Here is a 27,773-nt window from a genome sequence, read left to right as displayed (position 1 = left end):
TCATTTTTTGGTTTATCTGCAAGAGGAAATGATAGAGAGAGAGAGAGAGAGAGAGCGAGAGAGAGAGAGAGAGCGAGAGAGAGAGAGAGAGAGAGAGAGAGAACGAACTTTGAAGAAAAGCTCCAATTTGACAACAAACCTTTGCTGAAAATGTAATTCATGAGCTCACAAGCCTAGACATATAGATTTAAATTTAACAACGATAGCTATATATATATATATATATATATATATATATATATATATATATATATATATATATATATATATATATATAAAATCAAAAGAATAATAAATAAATAAAAAAATGTAATAATTGTGTTTACAATAAGTAATAATAACAAACTTTGCAACGAGATGGGGAGAGAGAAACCAAGTAGAAAATTTCAATTTTGATGACGCAAATGCGTTACTTTGACCTCGACGAGATCCACTTAATTCTGTCCTTTAAAACAAAAAGACACACCCATCCATCCCTTACAACATCCACGAATGTTTCCAGCAAACAAGTCAAGCGAAAAAAGGATTCAACAAATGTAAGTTACTTGAATTATTTCAACTTTTTAAAAATATGTCTTTATTAATTTTCCGAAAATATCACATTGAGGTGGAAAGCGATTTTTGAAAATATAACTCTTTAAAAAATATTATTAAAACAAATTTAATCTCTTTGAAGATGATAGACGATTTCGATTGATTATAGCGACCCCCCTTCCCCGTATTAAAATTTTATTTATTTTTGAATAAGTGAATACCAGAAATCCAATTAATCACCGATTTTTTTTTTAAATGTAAGACTAAAATAAATGTTTGAAGCCATTGTTTCTGGAAAAAAGGCCGAATTTTAGGAAAAAGGCCGAAAGAAAAAGAAAAGGACAAACGAAGAATTCTTAAAGTAAAAATGGCTATATTGAAAATGTTAACTTTTTGCTATATTGAATATGTTGGCTCCTAAATAGTTTGGATAAATAACCCTGGTCTAAGGAATATTAATAATATATTCTACAGTTTAGATATTATTTTGATGCAACTTAAAGAAGTAAGTCCGGCAGACGAGCCTCCTTTTGAAATTCGGAAAATTTAGGTACAAAAAACGGTGAAGCTACCAAAAAGTAACCCTTTTGAATGAATCGATATAAACAATATTTTTTAAAATTAATTTCTTGATTTTACTTCAAAATAAAATGTAAACATATATAAACAATATATTTTAGAAAATAACTTCTTAATTTTAAATAAAAATTGATTGTTGACATGAAGAAATTTGGGGTTTGTATTACTGTACACATAGATTCGAAAAAGTTGTCAAAAAACAAATATATAACAAATAAATGTTATCAAAGGCAAGATAAGTTACTTTTCTACCTAACTGGATATATTTTTTGTGTTTTTATTCAATGTAACATGTTTATTCAGCTCGAAAAACATGCAGTGTTTACCGATGTATTGGAAAATTCAAAATGGCACCCGACTGTCTCTTTAACGCGGTAAGTTTGGGAAAAGATGTTATAAATAATAAACTAGACAAAATACTATTAAAAACAACCGAATATATGTCAAGGTAACATATATTGAGCGAATTTCTAACAGTATTTTGTCTAGTTTATTATTTATAATACCTTTTCCCGAACTTACCCTCTCCGAGAGAGAGTCGGCCGCCATTTTGAATTTTCCAATACATCGGTAAACACTGCATGTTTTTCGAGCTGAATAAACATGTTACATTGAATAAAAACACAAAAAATATATCCAGTTTGGTAGAAAGTAACTTATCTTGCGTTTGATAACATTTATTTGTTATATATTTGATTTTTGACAACTTTTTCCAATCTATGTGTACAGTAATACAAACCCGTGTTTACATACCTGTTTCTTTAATATAATAGCGGCGAACTAATCCTCTCATACTTCAAAAAAAAAAAAAAAAAAAAGCAAGCAGAAAAAGTTTTAGTGTTTTTAGTCTTTTAAAGCTTTTTTTTTTTTTAAGTTTGAAACCCAACTAGTGGCTAGTTATTAACTTAGAACAACAAGGGCGCATGACAGAAATTCTTCAGCGTCTAAATGTATTGTAATGCTTATATTGGAGTCGGAAAACATTTTTCAGCCACCATACTTCCTATTTAGTAACCTCTCCAAGAGAGCACAGTTAGATATAAGGTCGTTTTTTTTTTTTTAATTTTTTATCCAGCTCCCCAAAACGGGGAACTCTGGATGGGAACAAAAATAAAAATTGCCTTAGTCTAGAACGATTTCTCCTTCATGACTGAGGACAGAAAAGGTGAAGAGTACCATAACACTTTGCTCATAGCCAAGCTGAACAACACGAGCATTTATTACAAACAAAAAAAAAAATGAAATGGTGAAAGATGCAAAAGCAAGTTAAGCTAAAAGTTAAAAAAAGAAAACAACTCCAAGAATTAAAGGAGAAAAAAGTTTTAAAAATTCGAACGTTTACTACCATAAACATAACAAAAAAGTGAAACATAACGAACAATTCATTCAAAGGGTCAATAATGGGAGAAGCACCAGTGTCACATGTCACGTAACCTAACTGTTCTGATTTTTCAGAACGAGGCTCATCTGCAGGACCTACTTCCTTAAGTTACACCATTCTTTTTAAAGCACACCAAAAGACTTTTAAAAAATATTTGAAAATGTTATATGTAAGTAATTGTTGATAAATGTGTAGATGATCACCACTCCAACAAAAATGAGTCTTGTTTTTAATTACATTATTACATGTTTGAATAGAAAACAATTATTTCAGAATTAACAGTTGGGAATTAGTTTTGCATATTAAATAAGCATAAACTTATTAGCTATTTCAGGCCAATCGTTTATCTGAATAACGTTTTAAGAGTTTATAACAATGTTTTTTTAGTTAAGTAAATTATGTTTTTTGGGGGGAAGATGTTTAAAGATTCAATTAACGCTACCTGGAACTCTAAGTCCAGGTGGCAGCATTCCCTCCAAATGTCTTCTCTTAATCCTCCCATTAACCTTTAATTCATGTGCCTTCCTCTAAATAAAGACTACTGTACATTTAAGTTGTTAGTAGAATGATTAGATGTTATTCAAACACTATCTGACCCAAAAGTGAGGGGTCATTTTATGTTGAACATATATGCGAAACTGATCCCTCAACGTAAATTCTTTATTAATTGTTTCTTTTCTTTTACCTAGTTTTTCATAATGTTCATATATTATGACCCCCAAAAATCATAATTTTAGGATGGATGGGTTCAACAATAATTACAAACACTTAATAATGTTGAAATTTAGACTTGCATTACATTGTATATCTTATTTTACATGAATTATTTTTATGAAAATATTTAAAAATCTATAAATCTTAAATAATATGTAAAATGTGTACGAGCCTTTTTCAAGTTTCACACAAAGACACACATTCACATTTCAAGCTATGTCATATACATATGCACACACAAACATACGCGCCCACGTCCACACACATACACATATTCACGTTTGCGTACATACACTCACATTCACGTGTATAGACACACATGCTAACGCACACATATGTACTCACACACGCGTACATGAACGCACACATGGACGACGTCACTTCCACTTTCTAAGGAATTATACACATGCGCAAATGACCACTGGAAACTGTATAAAACAAAGAGCAACAACCGGCTTCTTTTTTTTCGAGACTAGCCTCCTAGGTGGCTGGTCGGCGCACTAGCCACCGCCGTTTCGGCGCGCACTCACACATACCTCACGCCCACTTACTACTATGTATGGGGCACGAGCTAACAGACCGTATGTACACATTCACACTCTTTCTCTCTCTATCTACTACTGGTCCCTGAGAACACCTTCGCGTAGCTGACTACTAACTGACGCCAACTCTCATATCCTCTTCTTTGTTTACACGCTAGACTATCATTCTCATTTTCACTACAACACTCACTTCAATTCCCATGCGCGAACAAACGATAGTGACCCAAACTTGAGATGAAAACACATTTCCTTTTCTTGCTACAGCACCAGTCGTACAACGAACATTGGTTACATACCTGCGGACATGAACACATGTTATATCTAAAACATTCTTTCAACAGCAAATAAACAACGTTTATCTTATCCATCAATTGAGTCTTTGTTTCCTTCAATTCGATTCGTTTCATTATTCTTTTGTAACGGGATTGGGATTTGTATATCCTAGTCCCCTACAAATGTTATTTCCCCCTAATTTTATTTAAAAAAAAAAAAATCTTTTTGTTTATAAAAGAATAAAAGAATCAGTTAGAACAAATAAATATTTTTTTACAAATTTCAAAGGTCATTATACATAATTTATTAAATGAATGTTTTATTTATATCAGAAATATTGTCAAGTGCATCAAAAAGCATCGGAATGCGCTAATATATGTTTCACCATACAAGTTTTGTTATTTGAAGTAACACCGACAGTGAATGTTGTTTTATATGTTAACTTATGATTGTACAAAACACAAAGCAGCAGGTTATTTATGCCAATTAACACATCAGTTAATAATTGCCAAATTTAATATTATTTAACAACCAATTTTAGGCAAAATTCAACTTTAATCAGTTTCATTTCCTTCAAAGGTGATGCACTGTTTCCAATGTTTCTCTAACATTTTGATGCTTAATTTTTTGTAGAACAATTTCTCTTTAAAATACACCTACATTTTCAATATCACTTCTTCATTGGAGCCAAATTTTATTTACTGGAGCATTCTTTTGTGGTCTGAAAACAGCCAAGAGTTGCTGTGGAACTGATCTGGAAAATAAGGTAAACTAATCCATAAACCATAAAAAAACTAAACTAATTTTATTCAATACAATATTGAAAGAAAAATACAAAACTAAACTAATTTTATTCAATACTATATTGAAAATAAAATATAAAACTAAACTAATTTTATTCAATATTATATTGAAAATAAAATACAAAACTAATTTTATTCAATATTATATTGAAAATAAAATACAAAACTAATTTTATTCAATATTATATTGAAAATAAAATACAAAACTAAACTAATTTAACACAATACTATATTGATAGAAAAATGTAAAACTAAACTAATTTTATCCAATACTATTTGCCAAAGGTGATGCACTTTTTTTTTTTTTTTTTAATTACATTTTCACCCCAAACAAGGCAAATTGCTACTTTGGTGTAGGGGCTGCTATCAGGGGCAACAACTACTGGGATACTATGTAGGGATTTGGGCAGCAAGGTGTCGGTTTACGCTACACTTGAACTTCTGCATGTCAGTATAGTTGGGGAAGCAGGGACCTGGAATGGAATTCCAGAGTCTCGCGGTTCTGGGGAAGAAACTACTGGAGTAGAAAGATCTTTTACATCTAGGGATCTCTACTGTGTGGGGGTAGGATTTAGCTGCCTGTCGGGTTTGTTGAGGGTGTTCACGTCGTGGGAGCACAAGTGTCTACAGTTTGCTAGAGCATTCACCATTAAAATACTTGTAAAACAGGCAGAGGGATGCAACATTTCGTCGATGGGGCAGAGGCTGAAGCTTAGATGCCAGTTCAGGGCCTATCAGATTGGCGACTCTCTTTTGAACCTTGTCTAGTAGCGAGAGACTAGTAGCAGATGCACCAGCCCAAATGTGACAACAATACTCCATACATGGGCGAATGGTGACGTTATAGAGGTACAGGATACTTTCGGGCGTTAGTAGCTTTCTAGCACTGTAAAGAAGACCTACCATCTTCGCAGCAGCCCTGGCAATGCTTTCAATGTAATTGTTTCAACTCATGTTTCCTGTGAACGTAAGGCCAAGCAGTTTGAAAGATGTACTCTCAGATAAAGCATCACTAGCCATTGCTATTGGTGACAGAGAAGGTTTCTTGTAATTATTGAAGGAAACCAGTTTAGTCTTGGCAGCATTGAATGTGATCATCCATTTTTGTCCCCATTCCACTACAGATTGGAGGTCATCCTCTAGTGTTTTTGCCATTTCCTTAGATATGTGTTCATTTGTTTTCCTATCGTGCCTGTTATAGAGTGTGGTGTCATCAGCATATATACCCATCTTAGAGGCAATTTTGTCAGGGAGGTCATTTATGAATATTAGGAACAATAGAGGTCCAAGGATAGACCCTTGAGGCACTCCCACATTTATATCATATTGTTTAGATGTACAACCTGGATTTTTCTCTTATCCAAGAAGGATTTAATTATGTTAAGTATTCTACCAGGGATTTCTATGATCTAATTTTCCTGAGGAGACCCTCATACCATACCCTGTCAAAAGCCTTTGATATATCTAGAGCTACCACGCTGCCCTCCCCCGCTTTGTCCAGTGAATGGTATATACATTCAGAGATTCCAGTGAGGATGTCTGCTGTGGAACGGGCTTGTCTAAATCCATATTGTTGGTCAGTCAGAAGTTTAGCATCTGTAAGATGATGAACTAGAGCATGGTTAATTATGCTCTCAAATATTTTGGCGAAAAGTGGGAGGAGGCTAATGGAGTGGTAATTTGATGGGTCTGTTCTTTCGCCAGAATTCTTGAATACTGGTACCACAGAAGCAGTATTCCAACAGCCTGAAAAGCAAGATTCATTAAGGCATTTGTTGTAGAGTTTGGAGAGAACTGGAGCTACTTCGGCTGAGCACTTTTTTAATAGCACAGCTGGGATGAGATCGGGTCCACATGCTTTTGAAGTGTCAAGTGTTTTTATGATAGCATGCACCTGAGCCGGGTTAATATTTAGATCGTCTAGCATGGCATCTGTCTGCAAAAGAAAATCAGGTAGTAGGTGGTTGGAGGGTCCAGTATGGAGTTTGAGGCAAACCAACTGGCAAGCATGTTAACCTTCTCGATTGCTGAGCAAACAACCTCGTGATGTTGATTAGTGGGGGAATTGTTGATCGCCCATTATTTAGTACACTGTTGTAGATTTTCCAGAAGTCTCGAGTTCCTAATTTTTGTGCTTCGATGCGTTTTTTAGTGATTTCAGTAAATTCTCTCTTAGCTGTCGCTTGTGACATGGTGCATTGTCTTGGTAACTGAACATTTTTTTTCTTCATTTGTTACAATTTTTGGTGATTTCTTCAAACATACCAAATGCTACAGAATATTCATTATTTATGGTTCACTTCTGTAAGCTAATCAATAGACCATAATAAATGTAAAATCTGTATGACTATATTTAAATTCTAACCATTGTTTCTGATTGAGTAGAATAAAAAATAACACTTATGAAGCCATTGTTTTCCTTTAACAATATTTTGCCCATCACAAAACTAGGTTCATAAGTTAGTTTAAAAGTCAATCATGAATTCTTTTGCGATCTTATGCAATTTTAAGTTATCATATTAAAAAACTAGTTATGTAGTCTTTCAATGTTTTTCAGGCCAGATTTAGTCAAACTGAACTTTTAGTTTCATTTATGTCTCTTTGATGACGTTTAAATTCTAACCATTGTTTCTGGTTGAGCAGAATTGAAATAACATTTATGAAGCCATTGTTTTTGCTCATCAAAAAATTAGGTTGATTGGTTGGTTTGGAAGTCAATTTTTTAAAACTGTCAAACACATCTCCACATGTAAAATTGATGTTAAATCGATTATTATTATTTATTATTATTATTGTTATTATTATTATTGTTGTTATTATTATCGTTATTATTATTATTATTGTGATGATTATTAGAAAACAATGTTTTATGAACACATTAAATTTAGATTTTTTCAATATTTGAATAATTTTCACTTAAATGTAAGTAAAGTAACTAGTAACCTAATAATCCTTTTGCACTCGTATTATGGCACGTAACATTTGAAGGTTAGTGCTTTATAAAAATTATATAGATATATTATTACTAGAGCCATCTAGATGTAAAACTGGGAACTTATTGTGTAATATGTTACAGTAGATGAAATATTTAGTCTCCAAATTGTGTGTTTATTATAGAAACACACAGCATTTTCTATCTATACTATTACTATATTAAAAGTAAAGTAAAAAACTAATTTTATCCAATATCATTATTGAAAATAAATAACAAAACGAATTTTATCTAATATCATTATTGAAAATAAATAACAATACTAATTTTATCCAAGACTATATTGAAAATAAATAAAAAACTAATTTTGTATAATATCATTATTGAAAATAAATAACAATACTAATTTTATCCAAGACTATATTGAAAATAAAACACAAAACTAATTTTATCCAATATCATTATTGAAAATAAATAACAATACTAATTTTATTCAATATCATTATTGAAAATAAATAACAAAAGTAATTTTATCCAATATCATTATTGAAAATAAATAACAATAATAATTTTATCCAATATCATTATTGAAAATAAATAACAAAAGTAATTTTATCCAATATCATTATTGAAAATAAATAACAATAATAATTTTATCCAAGACTATATTGAAAATAAAACACAAAATTAATTTCATCCAATATCATTATTGAAAATAAATAACAGTACTAATTTTATCCAAGACTATATTGAAAATAAATAACAAAACTAATTTTATCCAATATCATTATTGAAAATAAATAACAATACTAATTTTATCCAAGACTATATTGAAAATAAATAACAAAACTAATTTTATCCAATATCATTATTGAAAATATATAACAATAATAATTTTATCCAAGACTATATTGAAAATAAAACACAAAACTAATTTTATCGAATACCATTATTGAAAATAAATAACAATACTAATTTTATTCAATATCATTATTGAAAATAAATAACAATACTAATTTTATCCAAGACTATATTGAAAATAAATAACAAAACTAATTTTATCCAATATCATTATTGAAAATAAATAACAATACTAATTTTATCCAAGACTATATTGAAAATAAATAACAAAACTAATTTTATCCAATACCATTATTGAAAATAAATAACAATACTAATTTTATCCAAGACTATATTGAAAATAAAACACAAAACTAATTTTATCCAATACCATTATTGAAAATAAATAACAATACTAATTTTATCCAAGACTATATTGAAAATAAATAACAATAATAATTTTATCCAATATCATTATTGAAAATAAATAACAATACTAATTTTATCGAAGACTATATAGAAAATAAATAACAAAACTAATTTTATCCAATATCATTATTGAAAATAAATAACAAAACTAATTTCATCCAATATCATTATTGACAATGAATAACAATACTAATTTTATCCAAGACTATATTGAAAATAAAATACACAACCCATTTTATCCAATATCATTATTGAAAATAAATAACAAAACTAATTTTATCCAAGACTATATAGAAAATAAATAACAAAACTAATTTTATCCAATATCATTATTGAAAATAAATAACAATACTAATTTTATCCAATATCATTATTGAAAATAAATAACAATAATAATTTTATCCAATATCATTATTGAAAATAAATAACAAAACTAATTTTATCCAATATCATTATTGAAAATAAATAACAATAATAATTTTATCCAATATCATTATTGAAAATAAATAACAAAACTAATTTTATCCAATATGATTATTAAAAAAAAATAACAAAACTAATTTTATCCAATATCATTATTGAAAATATATAACAATAATAATTTTATCCAAGACTATATTGAAAATAAAACACAAAACTAATTTTATCCAATATCATTATTGAAAATAAATAACAATACTAATTTTATCCAAGACTATATTGAAAATAAAACACAAAACTAATTTTATCCAATATCATTATTGAAAATAAATAACAAAACTAATTTTATCCAATATCATTATTGAAAATAAATAACAATAATAATTTTATCCAAGACTATATTGAAAATAAATAACAAAACTAATTTTATCCAATATCATTATTGAAAATAAATAACAAAACTAATTTTATCCAAGACTATATTGAAAATAAATAACAAAACTAATTTTATCCAATATCATTATTGAAAATATATAACAATAATAATTTTATCCAAGACTATATAGAAAATAAATAACAAAACTAATTTTATCCAATATCATTATTGAAAATAAATAACAATAATAATTTTATCCAAGACTATATTGAAAATAAAATACACAACTCATTTTATCCAATATCATTATTGAAAATAAATAACAAAACTAATTTTATCCAAGACTATATTGAAAATAAATAACAAAACTAATTTTATCCAATATCATTATTGAAAATATATAACAATAATAATTTTATCCAAGACTATATAGAAAATAAATAACAAAACTAATTTTATCCAATATCATTATTGAAAATAAATAACAATAATAATTTTATCCAAGACTATATTGAAAATAAAATACACAACTCATTTTATCCAATATCATTATTGAAAATAAATAACAAAACTAATTTTATCCAAGACTATATAGAAAATAAATAACAAAACTAATTTTATCCAATATCATTATTGAAAATAAATAACAATACTAATTTTATCCAAGACTATATTGAAAATAAATAACAAAACTAATTTTATCCAATATCATTATTGAAAATATATAACAATAATAATTTTATCCAAGACTATATTGAAAATAAAACACAAAACTAATTTTATCGAATACCATAATTGAAAATAAATAACAATACTAATTTTATCCAAGACTATATTGAAAATAAAACACAAAACTAATTTTATCCAATACCATTATTGAAAATAAATAACAATAATAATTTTATCCAAGACTATATTGAAAATAAATAACAATAATAATTTTATCCAATATCATTATTGAAAATAAATAACAATACTAATTTTATCGAAGACTATATAGAAAATAAATAACAAAACTAATTTTATCCAATATCATTATTGAAAATAAATAACAAAACTAATTTCATCCAATATCATTATTGACAATGAATAACAATACTAATTTTATCCAAGACTATATTGAAAATAAAATACACAACCCATTTTATCCAATATTATTATTGAAAATAAATAACAATACTAATTTTATCCAATATCATTATTGAAAATAAATAACAAAAGTAATTTTATCCAATATCATTATTGAAAATAAATAACAATAATAATTTTATCCAATATCATTATTGAAAATAAATAACAAAACTAATTTTATCCAATATGATTATTGAAAATAAATAACAAAACTAATTTTATCCAATATCATTATTGAAAATATAAAACAATAATAATTTTATCCAAGACTATATTGAAAATAAAACACAAAACTTATTTTATCCAATATCATTATTGAAAATAAATAACAATACTAATTTTATCCAAGACTATATTGAAAATAAAACACAAAACTTATTTTATCCAATACCATAATTGAAAATAAATAACAATACTAATTTTATCCAAGACTATATTGAAAATAAAACACAAAACTAATTTTATCCAATACCATAATTGAAAATAAATAACAAAACTAATTTTATCCAATATCATTATTGAAAATAAATAACAATACTAATTTTATCCAAGACTATATTGAAAATAAAACACAAAACTAATTTTATCCAATACCATTATTGAAAATAAATAACAATACTAATTTTATCCAAGACTATATTTAAAATAAAACACAAAACTAATTTTATCCAATATCATTATTGAAAATAAATAACAATAATAATTTTATCCAAGACTATATTGAAAATAAAATACACAACTCATTTTATCCAATATCATTATTGAAAATAAATAACAGTACTAATTTTATCCAAGTCTATATTGAAAATAAATAACAAAACTAATTTTATCCAATATCATTATTGAAAATATATAACAATAATAATTTTATCCAAGACTATATTGAAAATAAAACACAAAACTAATTTTATCGAATACCATAATTGAAAATAAATAACAATACTAATTTTATCCAAGACTATATTGAAAATAAATAACAATAATAATTTTATCCAATATCATTATTGAAAATAAATAACAATAATAATTTTATCCAATATCATTATTGAAAATAAATAACAATACTAATTTTATCCAATATCATTATTGAAAATAAATAACAATACTAATTTTATCGAAGACTATATTGAAAATAAATAACAAAACTAATTTTATCCAATATCATTATTGAAAATAAATAACAAAACTAATTTTATCCAATATCATTATTGAAAATAAATAACAAAACTAATTTTATCCAATATCATTATTGAAAATAAATAACAAAACTAATTTTATCCAATACCATTATTGAAAATAAATAACAATACTAATTTTATCCAGGACTATATAGAAAATAAAACACAAAACTAATTTTATCCAATACCATTATTGAAAATAAATAACAATAATAATTTTATCCAATACCATTATTGAAAATAAATAACAATAATAATGTTATCCAAGACTATATTGAAAATAAAACACAAAACTAATTTTATCCAATATCATTATTGAAAATAAATAACAATACTAATTTTATCCAAGACTATATTGAAAATAAATAACAAAACTAATTTTATCCAATATCATTATTGAAAATAAATAACAATACTAATTTTATCCAAGACTATATTGAAAATAAATAACAAAATTAATTTTATCCAATACCATTATTGAAAATAAATAACAAAACTAATTTTATCCAATATCATTATTGAAAATATATAACAATAATAATTTTATCCAAGACTATATAGAAAATAAATAACAAAACTAATTTTATCCAATATCATTATTGAAAATAAATAACAATAATAATTTTATCCAAGACTATATTGAAAATAAAATACACAACTCATTTTATCCAATATCATTATTGAAAATAAATAACAAAACTAATTTTATCCAAGACTATATAGAAAATAAATAACAAAACTAATTTTATCCAATATCATTATTGAAAATAAATAACAATACTAATTTTATCCAAGACTATATTGAAAATAAATAACAAAACTAATTTTATCCAATATCATTATTGAAAATATATAACAATAATAATTTTATCCAAGACTATATTGAAAATAAAACACAAAACTAATTTTATCGAATACCATAATTGAAAATAAATAACAATACTAATTTTATCCAAGACTATATTGAAAATAAAACACAAAACTAATTTTATCCAATACCATTATTGAAAATAAATAACAATAATAATTTTATCCAAGACTATATTGAAAATAAATAACAATAATAATTTTATCCAATATCATTATTGAAAATAAATAACAATACTAATTTTATCGAAGACTATATAGAAAATAAATAACAAAACTAATTTTATCCAATATCATTATTGAAAATAAATAACAAAACTAATTTCATCCAATATCATTATTGACAATGAATAACAATACTAATTTTATCCAAGACTATATTGAAAATAAAATACACAACCCATTTTATCCAATATTATTATTGAAAATAAATAACAATACTAATTTTATCCAATATCATTATTGAAAATAAATAACAAAAGTAATTTTATCCAATATCATTATTGAAAATAAATAACAATAATAATTTTATCCAATATCATTATTGAAAATAAATAACAAAACTAATTTTATCCAATATGATTATTGAAAATAAATAACAAAACTAATTTTATCCAATATCATTATTGAAAATATAAAACAATAATAATTTTATCCAAGACTATATTGAAAATAAAACACAAAACTTATTTTATCCAATATCATTATTGAAAATAAATAACAATACTAATTTTATCCAAGACTATATTGAAAATAAAACACAAAACTTATTTTATCCAATACCATAATTGAAAATAAATAACAATACTAATTTTATCCAAGACTATATTGAAAATAAAACACAAAACTAATTTTATCCAATACCATAATTGAAAATAAATAACAAAACTAATTTTATCCAATATCATTATTGAAAATAAATAACAATACTAATTTTATCCAAGACTATATTGAAAATAAAACACAAAACTAATTTTATCCAATACCATTATTGAAAATAAATAACAATACTAATTTTATCCAAGACTATATTTAAAATAAAACACAAAACTAATTTTATCCAATATCATTATTGAAAATAAATAACAATAATAATTTTATCCAAGACTATATTGAAAATAAAATACACAACTCATTTTATCCAATATCATTATTGAAAATAAATAACAGTACTAATTTTATCCAAGTCTATATTGAAAATAAATAACAAAACTAATTTTATCCAATATCATTATTGAAAATATATAACAATAATAATTTTATCCAAGACTATATTGAAAATAAAACACAAAACTAATTTTATCGAATACCATAATTGAAAATAAATAACAATACTAATTTTATCCAAGACTATATTGAAAATAAATAACAATAATAATTTTATCCAATATCATTATTGAAAATAAATAACAATAATAATTTTATCCAATATCATTATTGAAAATAAATAACAATACTAATTTTATCCAATATCATTATTGAAAATAAATAACAATACTAATTTTATCGAAGACTATATTGAAAATAAATAACAAAACTAATTTTATCCAATATCATTATTGAAAATAAATAACAAAACTAATTTTATCCAATATCATTATTGAAAATAAATAACAAAACTAATTTTATCCAATATCATTATTGAAAATAAATAACAAAACTAATTTTATCCAATACCATTATTGAAAATAAATAACAATACTAATTTTATCCAAGACTATATAGAAAATAAAACACAAAACTAATTTTATCCAATACCATTATTGAAAATAAATAACAATAATAATTTTATCCAATACCATTATTGAAAATAAATAACAATAATAATGTTATCCAAGACTATATTGAAAATAAAACACAAAACTAATTTTATCCAATATCATTATTGAAAATAAATAACAATACTAATTTTATCCAAGACTATATTGAAAATAAATAACAAAACTAATTTTATCCAATATCATTATTGAAAATAAATAACAATACTAATTTTATCCAAGACTATATTGAAAATAAATAACAAAATTAATTTTATCCAATACCATTATTGAAAATAAATAACAAAACTAATTTTATCCAATATCATTATTGAAAATAAATAACAATAATAATTTTATCCAATACCATTATTGAAAATATATAACAATACTAATTTTATCCAAGACTATATAGAAAATAAAACACAAAACTAATTTTATCCTATACCATTATTGAAAATAAATAACAATAATAATTTTATCCAATACCATTATTGAAAAAAAATAACAATAATAATTTTATCCAAGACTATATTGAAAATAAAACACAAAACTAATTTTATCCAATATCATTATTGAAAATAAATAACAATACTAATTTTATCCAAGACTATATTGAAAATAAAACACAAAACTAATTTTATCAAATTCCATAATTGAAAATAAATAACAATACTAATTTTATCCAAGACTATATTGAAAATAAAACACAAAACTAATTTTATCCAATACCATTATTGAAAATAAATAACAATACTAATTTTATCCAAGACTATATTGAAAATAAATAACAAAACTAATTTTATCCAATATCATTATTGAAAATAAATAACAATAATAATTTTATCCAATACCATTATTGAAAATATATAACAATACTAATTTTATCCAAGACTATATTGAAAATAAATAACAAAACTAATTTTATCCAATATCATTATTGAAAATAAATAACAATAATAATTTTATCCAATACCATTATTGAAAATATATAACAATACTAATTTTATCCAAGACTATATAGAAAATAAAACACAAAACTAATTTTATCCAATACCATTATTGAAAATAAATAACAATAATAATTTTAGCCAATACCATTATTGAAAAAAAATAACAATAATAATTTTATCCAAGACTATATTGAAAATAAAACACAAAACTAATTTTATCCAATATCATTATTGAAAATAAATAACAATACTAATTTTATCCAAGACTATATTGAAAATAAAACACAAAACTAATTTTATCCAATTCCATAATTGAAAATAAATAACAATACTAATTTTATCCAAGACTATATTGAAAATAAAACACAAAACTAATTTTATCCAATACCATTATTGAAAATAAATAACAAAACTAATTTTATCCAAGACTATATTGAAAATAAATAACAAAACTAATTTTATCCAATATCATTATTGAAAATAAATAACAATAATAATTTTATCCAAGACTATATTGAAAATAAAACACAAAACTAATTTTATCCAATATCATTATTGAAAATAAATAACAATACTAATTTTATCCAAGACTATATTGAAAATAAATAACAAAACTAATTTTATCCAATACCATTATTGAAAATAAATAACAAAACTAATTTTATCCAATATCATTATTGAAAATAAATAACAAAACTGATTTTATCCAATACCATTATTGAAAATAAATAACAATACTTATTTTATCCAAGACTATATTGAAAATAAATAACAATACTAATTTTATCCAAGACTATATTGAAAATAAATAACAAAACTAATTTTATCCAATATCATTATTGAAAATAAATAACAATACTAATTTTATCCAAGACTATATTGAAAATAAATAACAAAACTAATTTTATCCAATACCATTATTGAAAATAAATAACAAAACTTATTTTATCCAATATCATTATTGAAAATAAATAACAAAACTAATTTTATCCGAGACTATATTGGAAATAAATAACAGTACTAATTTTATCCAATATCATTATTGAAAATAAATAACTATACTAATTTTATCCAAGACTATATTGAAAATAAATAACAAAACTAATTTTATCCAATATTATTATTGAAAATAAATAACAATAATAATTTTATCCAATACCATTATTGAAAATAAATAACAATACTAATTTTATCCAAGACTATATAGAAAATAAAACACAAAACTAATTTTATCCAATACCATTATTGAAAATAAATAACAATAATAATTTTATCCAATACCATTATTGAAAATAAATAACAATAATAATTTTATCCAAGACTATATTGAAAATAAAACACAAAACTAATTTTATCCAATACCATTATTGAAAATAAATAACAATACTTATTTTATCCAATATTATATTGAAAATAAAACACAAAACTAATTTTATCCAATACCATAATTGAAAATAAATAACAATACTAATTTTATCCAAGACTATATTGAAAATAAAACACAAAACTAATTTTATCCAATACCATTATTGAAAATAAATAACAATACTAATTTTATCCAAGACTATATTGAAAATAAAACACAAAACTAATTTTATCCAATATCATTATTGAAAATAAATAACCAAACTAAATTTATCCACTACTATATTAAAAGTAAACTAAAAAATAATTTTGTCTCAATACTATATTAAAAGTAAATAACAAAACGAATTTTATCAAATGCTATATTGAAAATAAATAACAAAATAATTTTATCCAATACTATAATCAAGGTAAACTACAAAACTAGTTTTATCCAATATCATATGGAAAGATAATAACAAAACTAGGTTTATCAAATACTATAATCAAAGCCAAATATAAAACTAATTTTATCCAATATTATTTTTTTTTTTTTTTTTTTTTTTTTTTTACAAAGGCATCACCACATTATCAAGGCCCAGAGGCCACTCAAGGATAAGGGTTAAAGAGTGTACAGTAGAAGTTGGTCAATATAGTAATCATTAGTAATGAAAATTTGGTAAATTTAATAACTTATATGGAACGGCTCATCAAGAACTTATTTACTTTAGACTTGAACAAAACCATATTGTAGTCAGCCGGAAAGCAGGAAAACGGAAGACAATTCCACAGGCGTGCAGTTCTAAGAAAGAAGCTTTGTTCATGGAATCTACGTTTAGGTTTAGGCACAGATAAAGAGTGGGGGAAATTATTGATAGTGTTTACAGCTAGACGAGTGTTTCTTGTAAAAGTTTGGCGAGGGGGGACCATAGATTGAAGCTCAGTTGAACACTTTCCATGAAAATAACGATACATCAGAGACAAACTCGCAACATCTCTTCTGTGAGATAGAGGTTGCAAGGAGGAGAAAAGGACATCTCCTACGAGGCTACGAAGTCTATTTTGAACTCTATCAAGGCAGGACAAGTTCTTTCTAGCAGCTCCTGCCCAGATGTGGCAACAGTATTCCATCCTTGGACGTACCTGGCTCTTATATAGATAGAGAATAGCATCAGCAGTGAGATATCTACTGGATCGATAGAAAGATCCCACCATTTTTCCAGCGGCCTTGGCAACAGATTTGATATACGTGTTCCATTTAAGATCAGGAGTAATGGTCAAGCCCAGAAGCTTGTCAAAACTTGAGGCCTCCTGAAGACGAGAGCCATTCATTTCAATTGATGACAAATGTGTCTATATTATATTGAAAGTAAAGTACAAAACTAATTATATCCAATTCTATGTTAAAAGTAAAATACAAAACTAATATAAGTTTTAAGGCATACATTAGGCTAAAAAATGTTTCCTTGACCGGGAAATCAATGCATGTGTATGCCGCAGAAATAAGGTATTTAGCATGATTTGCTTGATATATAGGGCACAACCTCTATGGTAAACAATCCCAGCCGAGAGGAACGCTTAGTAAGAGGACAAAGACGTAAATTTACCAGTAAATGTTTCAGATGTCAAAGATCCCACCTAAGAGACTGTAAAAAGCCGAAACCAGGCATTATCTGTTTTCGGTGTGGCCAGGTTGGTTACATTAGCACAGAGTGTTCTGTGCTTCAGGGAAATGAGTAAAGCAGTGCTATTATGCCAGTAGTCATCCCTTTGATATTTTGATAACATCTGAGGGCTTGTTGCTTGAGATGGTGATCACTACAAACAGGAATAGGACTAGAGCCCTTGTCGATACCAGCTATGAAAAGTGTTGCCAGCTCATGGAATAGAGCAAGCAATATTCGAGCTGTAGGTGGCAGGGAGGTGACGTGTTGTGAAGAAGCAGATGCCGAGCTCACGATTAGGAACATATCACTGTGACTGTGCTTGTACTGCACAGGCTTATTGCCATAATCGACGTAGTACTGGGTCTAGATATGATAACTGGGAGGAATTACGATAGCTAAAGGTTGAGTGACATTTGGCAATCAGTGTGTACAGAGAATGCCAAGAATTTAATGAATAGCAATACTGTCCAATCGACAAAACCCAAGCCATTTTAGATTTAGGATAAGGATTTTCGAACCCATTTCGATGGCGACAGTGGCAATTGTCGGCAGACTCACCTGTGTTAACAAACGGTGTAAACTGCTACAAAAACACATTAAAATTAACGATAAAATCAGTTTGGAAAGGAAGTGGTTGAGGAAGGTTGAAGGAATTCTTCTATTCATGGCTGTGGCTCATCCTACCAAAGAAGTCAGGCCAGTGTTGGATTTCCGAGAATTAAACAAATATGTTTCTAATCACACCAAAGATGGAATTGATGTGTGAAGAAGTTATAAGAGCATGGAGGAGAATGGGACAATCAACTAATATCTGAAACTAAAGTCAGTCTTTATGCCTATGTACACATTTTGCCTATGTACACATTTATGCCTATGTACAAATTTATGTCTATGTACAAATTTATGTCTATGTACAAATTTATGTCTATGTACAAATTTATGTCTATGTACAAATTTATGCCTATGTACAAATTTATGTCTGTATAAATTTATGCCTATGTATAAATTTATGCCTATGTATAAATTTATGCCTATGTACAAATTTATGCCTATGTACAAATTTATGCCTATGTACAAATTTATGCCTATGTATAAATTTATGCCTATGTACAAATTTATGCCTATGTACAAATTTATGCCTATGTACAAATTTATGCCTATGTACAAATTTATGTCTATGTACAAATTTATGTCTATGTATAAATTTATGTCTATGTACAAATGTATGTCTATGTGCAAATTTATGTCTATGTACAAATTTATGTCTATGTATAAATTTATGTCTATGTATAAATTTATGTCTATGTATAAATTTATGTCTATGTATAAATTTATGTCTATGTATAAATTTATGTCTATGTACAAATTTATGTCTATGTACAAATTTATGTCTATGTATAAATTTATGTCGATGTACAAATTTATGTGAACTAAAAACTGGCAGTAATTAGTGAAGTGTAAAAGTCGAATTTATTGTTTGACCAGACTATGATTTGAATTAAATACTGCACCAAAGATCATGATGATAATTAAGACTGTGCTGGCCAAAGATGATGCTGTTAAGAGACAAACCGTCTCCTACATTTATGATGTGTAGTTAGACGAGACTGTGGTGTTTGCAAAAAGCGTAAGGAATCATGTAAAAACATAGAGACGGAATGATTGGAAAATGGAACGGTTTTAGGACTGAGATTATGGCAGAATAAGCTGATGTTTGGAAGAGCAAACAAGATCCCTGAATATTCTGTTGTCATAGCGTAATTATTAGAAATAGGAGGTGCAACTGTTAAAGAATCTTCTTGGTTATGCAATAAAGACGATAGTGCCCATATCAATGTTGCAGAGCTCGCTGCTATGATGAAGGGCATCAATCTGGCTTTATAATGGGGGCTGCAGGAGGTGATTGTTAGAACAGAGTTAGCAACAGTAGCATCATGGATTAGATCAGAGGTGTCTGGGAATAAACAGATCAAACTAAATGGCAGCAGAGATTCTTATAAAGCATTGACTTGGAGACCAAATTCGAGAATTTGGACTGAAGGTATCTGTTACATTGGTTCCAATACAGACGAATAAAGCAGATGAATTGTCCAGAGTGAAGAAGAGTTAGCTAAGGGAAAAAATAGTCGTAGCTCCGGTGTGTTAAATGACCTGCATAATATACATCACTTCAGTAAAGAACAAACTTTATGCTTACTGAAAAAGTTGAATCTGCAAATCACGATGGAAGATATCCAGAAGGTAGTTGAGCAATCTAGGAAATCTCAATCCATTGACCCTGGTCCAGCTTAACATGAAAAAGAGGAATTACATGTGGCAGTAAATTGGAGGCGACTGGCCATTGACATCACTCATTATTGACACAAACCATATCTATGATTGACTGTGGGCGTGAACAGGCAGCAATATGAAAACAGAAATGTTCAAAGAAGTTAAGGATATTTTGAAGGCGTTTATGGAAAGAGGACTGGTAGAAGTACTTGTTTATAACTGTAGGTCCTTCACTCAGAAGTTTTTAGAGAGCTATGTGCAAAGTAGAACGTTAGGAAATATTTTGGAGCTGTGTTCCGGCCAAATGGTAATAGGATTAAATAGAGGTATAAAAGCTGTTTCAGCAAGAATTCAAATTTCGCTTCAAGAGGCGATATTTTGGTATAATATTGCACCTAAGTCTGGCCAAGATAAAATGTCAGTGCCACATCGATCTATTTTCATGTACGAATCGATATATCCATTATTTATAAAAGAAACAGTGGAACAGACAAAAGCAGAAATCATAGTTGGTGAAGAAGTCTGCAAGAAGCCACCCAATACTCGTACAACACAATGGACAAAGGTACTATACCCGAGGTACTCTCCAAGTACATGGTGACAGTAGATTAAATATCATGTCACATCTTCGGCATACAAAGAGTTTTTTTTTGCTGGCAGAGGAGAAGGCTGCAAGAAGAACTAATGTGATGGCCGCACTGCAAAAGAAGACGTTTGACATGGATGGTGGACTATGAGACTGATTATTGAAATAAAAGATTTAGGGTAGGTGTAATTAAAAGGCATTTAGAAAAGTTTACACCTGTTTCTTGTGCAGCCTCATGCAGAAAAAAAAGAAAATAAAAAAAAAAATGACTGCTTTTCCGGTTTTATGCTAATTCAACTGATCGCTTTATGCAAATGAGATGCTGCTGATTGTAGTATAAAGGCCTGATTTAGGATTTGGTGACAAAAAAAAGTCTTGTGAGCAGAGGGTTGTGTTTTGCAGTTGGAAGAAATTAGACAGCAGAGTGGTGTAAACGCTTCTTTTTTTAGAAATTGTTTATTTTAGACATCGAAGACGGGGGATTTATGTTAATTGATATAGTTTGTAATATTTGTATAGAGACCTCTTTTAACTTTGCTTTCTTTACATCTAATAACTGTAATTGGATCCAAGTCTTCCTTCAAACTTAATAAGCTTCAAGTCTTAATTCAACTGTAATTCCTTTAAAGGGTTCATTTAATTGAAACTGCATATAAGTCTTCCTTCACCAGTAATTGCATATAAGTCTTCTCACTGTAAATAAGGAAACAAGTATAATTAAATATAGAATTTATTTCTTATAAAATATGACAGTGCATTGATAAATAAAATAAGTTTGTCTTGATTCGCAGAATATGTATAAATTAATATATTTTCTTGAATTTTATCTTTTAATTCTTTTCAATTTTGCAGAATATTTATAAAATTAATACCTTCGCTTAAGATTTATTTTAATTCTTTTTTATTTTTCAGAATTTCATTTTCGTAGAAAAACAACCATCACTGGATTTGAAAGGATCTACTGACTTGAAATATGGAACGATCTTATGAAATATATTTTAAAATATAACTTGAAATATTTTTCATTTTTATGTAAATTGTATACAACTGTGAACAATTTTACTGTCTTTTTTTTTGTGAAATCAATTCTTAGGATATATTAGACAGAATATTACTAAGCTACTGTATTCAGTTACATAAATTACAGATAATCAAATTGTACTAAAAATATCGAATATTCAGCTTTAAATAATATGCTTAAAATAGAGTCAATTTCATGTATCTGCTCCCTTTTTAAAAATCAGCAAAATTCATATACAAACACACAAACATAAAACAAATCTTGCAAAATATGTGGTTCTTTACTTACAAGTAAACTGCAGAAACTCTGTTATAACACTTATGCGAACAGATATATTTACAAAAATGTTGCAACACATAAATAAACATACAGGAGAGAAACCATATTCTTGTGAAATATGTAGCTCTTGTTTCATAAAGAAACACGATATGTTGAAACATATGCGAACACATACAGGAGAGAAACCATATTCTTGTGAAGTATGTAGCTCTTTATTTACACAAAAACAAAATTTGTTGCAACATATGCGAACACATACTGGTGAGAAACCATATTCTTGTGAAGTATGTGGCTATTTATTTACGTATAAACAAACTATGTTGCGACATATGCGAACACATACTGGTGAGAAACCATATCCATGTGAAGTATGTGGCTCTTCTTTTACACAGAAATACAATATGTTGAAACATATGCGAACACATACTGGAGAGAAACCATATTCTTGTGAAGTATGTGGCTCTTCTTTTACAGAGAAAAAAAATTTGCTGGCACATATGAGAACACATACTGGAGAGAAACCATATTCTTGTGGAGTATGCGGCTCTTCTTTCACAAAGAAAAGTAGTTTGTTGACACATATGTGGACACATACTGAAAAGAAACCATATTCTTGCGAAGTATGTGGCTCTTCTTTTACACAGAAAAATAGTTTGTTAATACACGTGAGAAGACATACTGGAGAAAAACCATATTCTTGTGAAGTATGTGATTCTTCTTTTACAAAGAAAATACAAATGAATCAACATATGCGAACACATACTGGAGAGAAACCATATTCTTGTGAAATATGTGGCTCTTCTTTTACCGAGAAAAAAAGTTTGAAGACACATATAAGGACACATACTGGAGAGAAACCATATTCTTGTGAAGTATGCAGCGCTTGTTTCACACAGAAAAATAGTTTGTTTACACATATGTGGACACATACTGAAAAGAAACCATATTCTTGTGAAGTATGTGGCTCTTCTTATACACAGGAGAATAGTTTGTTGATACATGTGAGAAGACATACTGGAGAAAAACCATATTCTTGTGAAGTATGTGGCTCTTCTTTTATACGGAAGAACAACCTGTTGCAACACATGCGTAGACATAGTGAACAGATTTTATGATCAGGGATATAATTTTTCATGTTTTTTTTTCTTGCTAGAGTGTACACTGGACAGTCTACTTGCTAAAAGTTGGTAAAAAAATCAAATATACAACAAATAAATGGTCCCATTGTCTATAAAAGTTACTTTGCAACCTACCTGAATCATTTATTTGTGTGTTTAAAGTAGTTTTAAACGTTTTTTATTTCATCTTTTATTAACTTTTTAAAAGTCGTAAGAATTAAAAAAAAGGCGAACATGCCTCACTCTTCGTCTTCATGATATAGGAACGAGAAGCTTCATTTTCAGATTTGTTTTCGTGCACATGTTTGAAAACTGAACTGTTTAAAAAAAGAAAATAAAATACTCAACAGAATTGAAAAGTGGTCAAAAACAGAAATTAAAATGAAAAACTCTCCATGAGTTTCTTGTTTTAGGGGGTATATAGTGACGGGTCTCTCTCTATATATGTATATACATATTTAAGGTTAGGTATCTTAGAAAATGATTTTATGGGGGATATATCACCTTTTGTGGTACTAGTATGAAACAACACAAGAAGGTGTTTATATAGAGAAATGCCGTGCTTTTTTTTAAAATAGAATTTTTTAAAGAATATTTGTGTGAATTGTCAAAGAAGGTACGATCACACTGTTGAAATTTACGGAAAAGACGTCTATGGCCGAAATGAAATTCAAAAATCATGCTGAATCCAAAGATGAAGTTGATATGACTAACGCTGATACTGTTACTTCGGAAGTCGACATTGACAGTGTTTTTACATCAAAAAGTGTCAATGATGATGATGCGCCTGAAGTTGAAGAATTTAGAAGGCAATCACTAGGTGGCACGAAAACATACAGTACAACCGATTTTACAGATGTTGGTTTATGGCCATTTGAGATTAATCATAAAATTTGCACCATGCTTATTCGGCAGGGATCTGCCGCTGTGCAGCATCTTGATCATGATTTCAAGTGAGTAGTCCGACCAGGAACAAAAACAAAAGGCAACGTTGGAAAGCTAACTAAAAAATGGTTCTGTCGGGAATTGCACAATGGTGAGAAAAATTTGAGAACATGGATGATGTATTCTCCTTCCAGAGAAGCCTTATTTTGCTTCTACTGCAGACTGTTTTCAACTGGACTGCCAAGTTTTTCTGCTGATGTCGGTTTTACGAATTGGTGGAAATTAAACCGAAAAGTATATGAACATGAAGCTAGCATATCTCATGCTGAAGCGTTTTTGAACTGGAAGGATCTAGAATCCGACTTGCTGAAGGAAAGGTAATTGACAAAGTAGAGCAACATCTTATTGAGAAGGAAAATAAGAAGTGGCGGGAAATTCTAGCTAGATTGCTGGACATCATCAGGTTTCTCACCAAGCAGAATCTGGCACTACGGGGTTACCAGGAAGAGATCCATAATGATGAAAGAGATCAAGAAAACAAAGGGAATTTTTTTGGAATTGGTAAATTTATTGACCAAGTATGACCCTGTGCTTCGTGAACATTTGGTGAAAGAAAATCATTACTTCTGATCTGTTATTAGAAATTAAAAATGAATTTGTGCGCATTTTTCCAAAGCAGGTGAGAAAGAAAATCATTGATCAGATAAATGAAAGCAAATATTTTTTTTGTGATGTATCTCACAAGGACCAGATGAGTGAGGTATTGCACTATGTAAACATTGATGAAAATAAAGTGACAGTGGAGGAGTCGTCTCTCTACTTCATCGAGACAAAAGATAAAAGTGCGGAGGACATTTCTAAACTGATTTTGAGAGAATTGGAGAACGATGGGATTCAGATTGGTGACTATTGGCCAGGTATTTGAGTGTGCAGAAATGCATATCCGAAATCCACTCAAAAGTTCTATTTGTGCCATGCACTAACCATTCATTAAATCTGGCTTGTGCACATGCCACTTCTGTAACGGTTTGTGCTGTTACATTGTTTGGTATACTGGACTGGTTCTTTTCTGCATCTACACATCGCTGGGACGTCTTGCTTCAGTTGATCGGTCTAAGTACCAAACGGACTATAGAAACTAGATGAAGTAGTCGAGCAGATGCTGTAAATGTTTTGGTAAAAAAAATTATTGAAGTCGTCATTGGAGCAGCTCACAGGAGGAGAAAATGCAACTACAATATCAGATGCATCTTTAATTCTCAACTCGGTATTGTTGTTTCCGTTTCTTTTATTTCTGAGCCTTTGGAAAACTAATCTCTCAGAAATCAATGATGTCCAGAAGTATCTTCAAGAAAAAGGGCTGGATCTGCTACAAAGTTCTGTCAAGCTGACGACGTTAAGACAGTCCCTTCTTCATAATAGAGAAAAGATGGTGGATACTGCAATAGACGAGTAAAAAAAAACTTTGCTCTAAAATGGGGATAAGCATGGAGCATCGTATCCGCAAAAGGAAACAAATGAGTGGTGAACAATTGAAAGATGCAGCACTGAGGTTTGATGAGACAGGAAATGCTGTCTGCCATAGACAGGTTGACTGAAGAAATATCTTGCAGTTTTTACCAAATTCACAATCTTGCAAGTAAAAACGCCTTTCTTACACCGTCAAATCTGTTTGATTGTAAGTATGACTGTCAGCTTGCTGAAGTTGACAAAGATATAGAAAAAGATAAATTCTTTGCAGAAAAGAAAAGATTACAGTATTTTCTGAAAGTTTCAGGAAAAGACAAAATCAATGGACTTCTTGAACTTTTGAACTTTATACTTATACTTTGGAGATTCTATCTCTAATATTGTGAGCTTGCTGTGGATTTTCCCTACCGAGCTATTAGTGTTACGAGCTTTGATCGCTCTTTCTTGAAACTGAAGCTTATAAAAAACTACCTTCGATAAAAATGAGCCAGACAAGGCTTACAGACTTGGCAATCCTCTCCATGGAGAAGGAATTTGTCGATAGAGTGAATTTTGATAGAGTTGTTGATAACATTGCTGAAAAAGCGCGCACAAAGTATTTTGTAAATTTTCAACTGACTTGATGCCTTGCGATAGTTCTTTCACAAAAATAAATTATAGTCTTATTTTCAATTCATAAATACATTTATTAAAAAAAATTAAACTATTTTTAAAAGGATTGAAACATTATTAACAACAACAAATTTCTTAAATTTTGTGCTTAAACCGAGCGATTACACACGGATTTCAAAAAGCATGGATACAAGACGTTTTTTTCTCTTCAAGAGGCTCGACCTCTTAATAATGACTTTATAAAGAAAAAGAAATGAAAACTACATTGGACTATCCTCTCCTTGAAACAACCATGTTTTTTTTTGTGAAAATCCGGAAATAACAATAATAAAAAAGTAAATAAAAATGATTTTATCATTTCTTAATCTTTCCATGTTTTCAAATATTCTCATTTATATTTATAAAAAATGTTTTCTAAAATCTGTGACTCTCCATTTCTTAAGTTTTGTGCTTAAACCGAATGATTACGCACAAAGATTTCAAAAAGCGCCGATTTTTTTTCTCTTTGAGAGGCTGGATCTCTTAATGATAACATTATAAAGAAAAAGAAAAGAAAACTACATTCTATTATCCTCTCTTTGATAAAGCCATGCTATTTGGCGAAAATTCGGACTTTAACAACAACAAAAAGTAAATAAAAATGATTTTATCATTTCATAACATTTTCAGGTGTCCAAATGTTCTCATTTAAATTTATTATTATATTTGTTTGTGTAGCCATTTAATTTAACATTTTTTATAATTTGAATTATACGTTTTATTAAAAAAATAGTTTCTTTTGTTTCATATTAACGTTTACATAATTCCTTTC

General features: G+C 27.6%; 1 protein-coding gene across 1 annotated transcript; it reads left to right on the top strand.

Annotated features, from left to right (window-relative positions):
- The first annotated feature begins 306 nt into the window (after positions 1-306).
- Positions 307-27,626, top strand: LOC145269368 (uncharacterized). The gene is made up of 2 exons (XM_080125054.1): positions 307-536; positions 22,490-27,626. The coding sequence occupies exon 2, from the start codon at positions 24,650-24,652 to the stop codon at positions 24,950-24,952; it is 303 nt and encodes a 100-aa protein (XP_079981180.1). The 5' UTR covers positions 307-536; positions 22,490-24,649; the 3' UTR covers positions 24,953-27,626.
- The last annotated feature ends 147 nt before the right edge of the window (positions 27,627-27,773 follow it).

The sequence above is a fragment of the Euprymna scolopes genome, chromosome 45 (genome assembly GCF_053919585.1).
Source record: "Euprymna scolopes isolate OS-2025 chromosome 45, ASM5391958v1, whole genome shotgun sequence".
Lineage (NCBI taxonomy): Eukaryota > Metazoa > Mollusca > Cephalopoda > Sepiida > Sepiolidae > Euprymna > Euprymna scolopes.
This window is presented reverse-complemented; position numbering and strand designations above follow the sequence as displayed.